At 40.2% G+C, this 3,102-nt stretch overlaps 1 protein-coding gene across 1 annotated transcript in view; it reads right to left on the reverse strand.

Moving 5' to 3' along the window:
- cdh4 (cadherin 4, type 1, R-cadherin (retinal)) overlaps positions 1 to 3,102 on the reverse strand; it is a 446,399-nt gene that overhangs the window by 22,028 nt on the left and 421,269 nt on the right. Inside the window, exons 10-11 of the mRNA XM_037679124.1 lie at positions 1,672 to 1,885; positions 1,146 to 1,399 (exon numbers count right to left, since the gene is read on the reverse strand). Of these exons, the coding sequence (XP_037535052.1) occupies positions 1,146 to 1,399; positions 1,672 to 1,885 (468 nt within the window). The remainder of the gene's footprint in view (positions 1 to 1,145; positions 1,400 to 1,671; positions 1,886 to 3,102) is intronic.

A 3,102-nucleotide genomic window follows, 5' to 3' on the forward strand; every position in this document is an offset into this window, starting at 1 on the left:
TCTGTGTGTACTTCCTGTATTTCTGTGTGTACCTCCTGTATATCTGTTTGTACTTCCTGTACATTTGTGTTTACTTCATGTATATCTGTGTGTACTTCCTGTATATATGTGTACTTCCTGTATATCTGTGCAGCTTGTCCTGAAAATCAGTCCTTGCCAGTAAAAACCAGTTAAAAATCTTCTGTCGTCGAGTGTGGCTCCTTTTGAGTGAGTCAGATAGCGCGAGAACATTTTTCTCCAGCACTTTAAATAAATATAATTTAGTATGACGTCTTTAGACAGTTCAGACATCATCAGTGGACAACTAATCAATCAAAAGATTGATCTATTTTTCCCTGATAGCTAAATATGTGACTCTACATGAATGTTAATATCATTAATAATCTTGGCAGTGGTCATATTAGCCTACGCACATTCACGCATTTTTGCAGTTTAACACACAAACACCACACTCCAGTGAAGAAATGCGAATGCTCCCTGGACAAGAAGTGAAACATCTGTAACTACAGAATAGAAGTTTAGAAACAGCTGTGGGTGAACAGATCTTAATGATCTTAAGTTATGAAGAAAACAGGCCAAAACATTTAACTTAAATTCCTTCATCACATGTTTCAGGTTACTTCTGGTACCCGTGGATCTGCAAAATGTGGATGATGGGCTCTTCATATTCATGTGCAAATGACACAGTGAGAAAATAAAAGATTATTTTATAAAATAAAACTTACAATCCCCCTCTGAATGTTGTAAAACCGTCTGCGACAAGTAAAGATTTTGTGGAAACAGTGGCATTACATCTTACTTTGCTCATGCCCACTATTGTTTTGTATTTGCAGCATTTTCCCACAACAACTGGTGCACATTTTAGGTTTTTATGATTGTTTAAGTTTGATCTGACATTGTGTGATAAAAGGTTAATGTAACAGAGAAGAAAGGTTAACAATGGCAAATACTCCAAGTTGTTTTGGGAGAATTACTTGATGTGTTGCTAATATCAACATTGTCGCCACCTAGTGGCCAGTCCTGAGCACTTCAGTGTTTTTGTTCAAATGTATTATTTTCATTCAAATGAAGATATGATTTATAAACTAAGAAAAATAATCCAGATTTGTGTTGTCAGGGTCCAAGACATCAAATGATTTCTGCACCTGACAATCTGGTGGATGAAGTGGTCAGGGTCCTGGGCAACGAACACCGTCAGAGTGGTCCCTGCCGGTACGCCCTCCTCGAAACGGATCATCTTTGGGTTGACAGGGAAGACGGGCGGCTCGTTCACGTCCTGAACAGAGATGGTGACTCCTGCTGTGGACTGAAGGGAGGACTGAATGCCGCTCGCCAGATGAGCCTGGTTGGACACCACCACAGTCAGCATGAAGGCTCGATTCATCTCAAAGTCCACCGGCTGGAGAAGGAAACCACACGGCGAGGGAGTTTGGATACAGAAAGCAAAAATAATAAGAGAGAGCAGGAAAAAGAGCACAGCTGATTTCTAAATGAGTGTCTTCTGAGCTGCAGATCCAAAATCAATACAATTCTATTAAATTTTCAACTATCAAGCTCTTGCTAATCGAAGCTGATGGAAACATAATTTGCACTAATTGATAATGAACAGACGTGTGCCTACATGTTGAAGGCGTTTGTTAATCTATCAGGACCATGCCGCTTCTTCTCTACCTTAACAACTGTCAGCATGCCCTCGTTAGTGATGGGGTTGGTGCGGATGGTGAAGTGATTAGAAGGGTCTCCGCTGACGATGCGATAGACGGCGTTCCAGTTGGGGCTGTGGGGCTGATCTCTGTCCACCACTGTCAGGTTGGTGACCACCACGTTCACCTTGTTCTCCGGAACCTCCCCGGAAAACTGCACAGAAGGCAGAGAAGAGGAAGAGCTAGTGAGAGCACGCAGAGAAAACATTAGGATGATGCCAGTTACTGCATGTTAATCACTCGATTTGCAGGATTGTTTCTGTCTTTTGGATTTTGCATAATTGGCGTCATGAAAACAAAAGGGTCATGATGATGATGCTAATTTAGGCTGAAGCACAAACCTAAAGTGGTGGCACTAAAGATGGATTAGAAAGATGCAGGAAGGAGAGGAAAATGGCGTTTTATTCAAATATGAAATAACAGAAAATCACATCTTCCATTATGCAAATAGAGTCCTTTATTCCACAAAATATCTGCTCATATCAACTCTTCATTTGAACAAATGGACTTTTCTATTAAGTGTTTACCCATTTCATTTAGAATTTGCGCATTATCCAAATCCAGGTCCCTAATAACTAATTAGAAAAGTGCTGCGATTAAGGCAGCAGTAGGAATAATTTGCCTAATGATCTTCATTATATTGCAGTCTAAAACAAGTCTCCTATAAACAAACTCTGGAGGAAACTTGGTGACAGATGCAGAGCCTGAAGACGCATTTACACACATTTATTGTGCATTTTCCAGTAGTTTTGGGCAATTATTAAACCTTACACTCAGCTCAACGATAAAGAGTTTTTATACTGGATTTGCAAAGCTCAGTTTTATAAGCAAATATTAAATTTTAAACATAAGCAGAAATATTGAAATTTGTTTTTGTTGATATTTTCATCAATTTTTTATCTACATACTGACAAACACATTCTCTTGCATCCATCACGAGGCGCTGCAGCACCTGCTGCACCCCTACTTCCCCCAGCCTTGTTTGTGTTTCTCAGTACAATAGTCCCTAGCTACTTAGCTGTTTGTTTATCACGGATTTGCTCTATCGCGGTTTTTCAAAATAAAATTGGACAGGACACACAATTGGCTGATGGATGGATGAGCCGCACTATCGGCGTGAAATTTTTATTTAAAATAAATTATTTTAAATTGTTTAGCGCCTCCTGCAGTTTTGTGCATCCCATACTGCAGAATAAACTTCCTGCTGCCGTTAAACAGCTGATCAAATGTTCAGTGTGCAGAGCGGAGAAGTGGGTGTGGCCAAGAGCGCTTGCAGGTGGCAAAGAGCAGAGGAGGCAGGGAGCTGAAGTCATGACATTCTGTGCTCCTTTAGAGCGTTTAGTGTTTAGAAACATTGTTTAGAATATTACAGGAGTGTGGGAAGGGTTTAAAACACCTA

This window comes from Nematolebias whitei, chromosome 7 (assembly GCF_014905685.2).
Source record: "Nematolebias whitei isolate Nwh7 chromosome 7, NemWhi1, whole genome shotgun sequence".
NCBI classification, from domain to species: domain Eukaryota; kingdom Metazoa; phylum Chordata; class Actinopteri; order Cyprinodontiformes; family Rivulidae; genus Nematolebias; species Nematolebias whitei.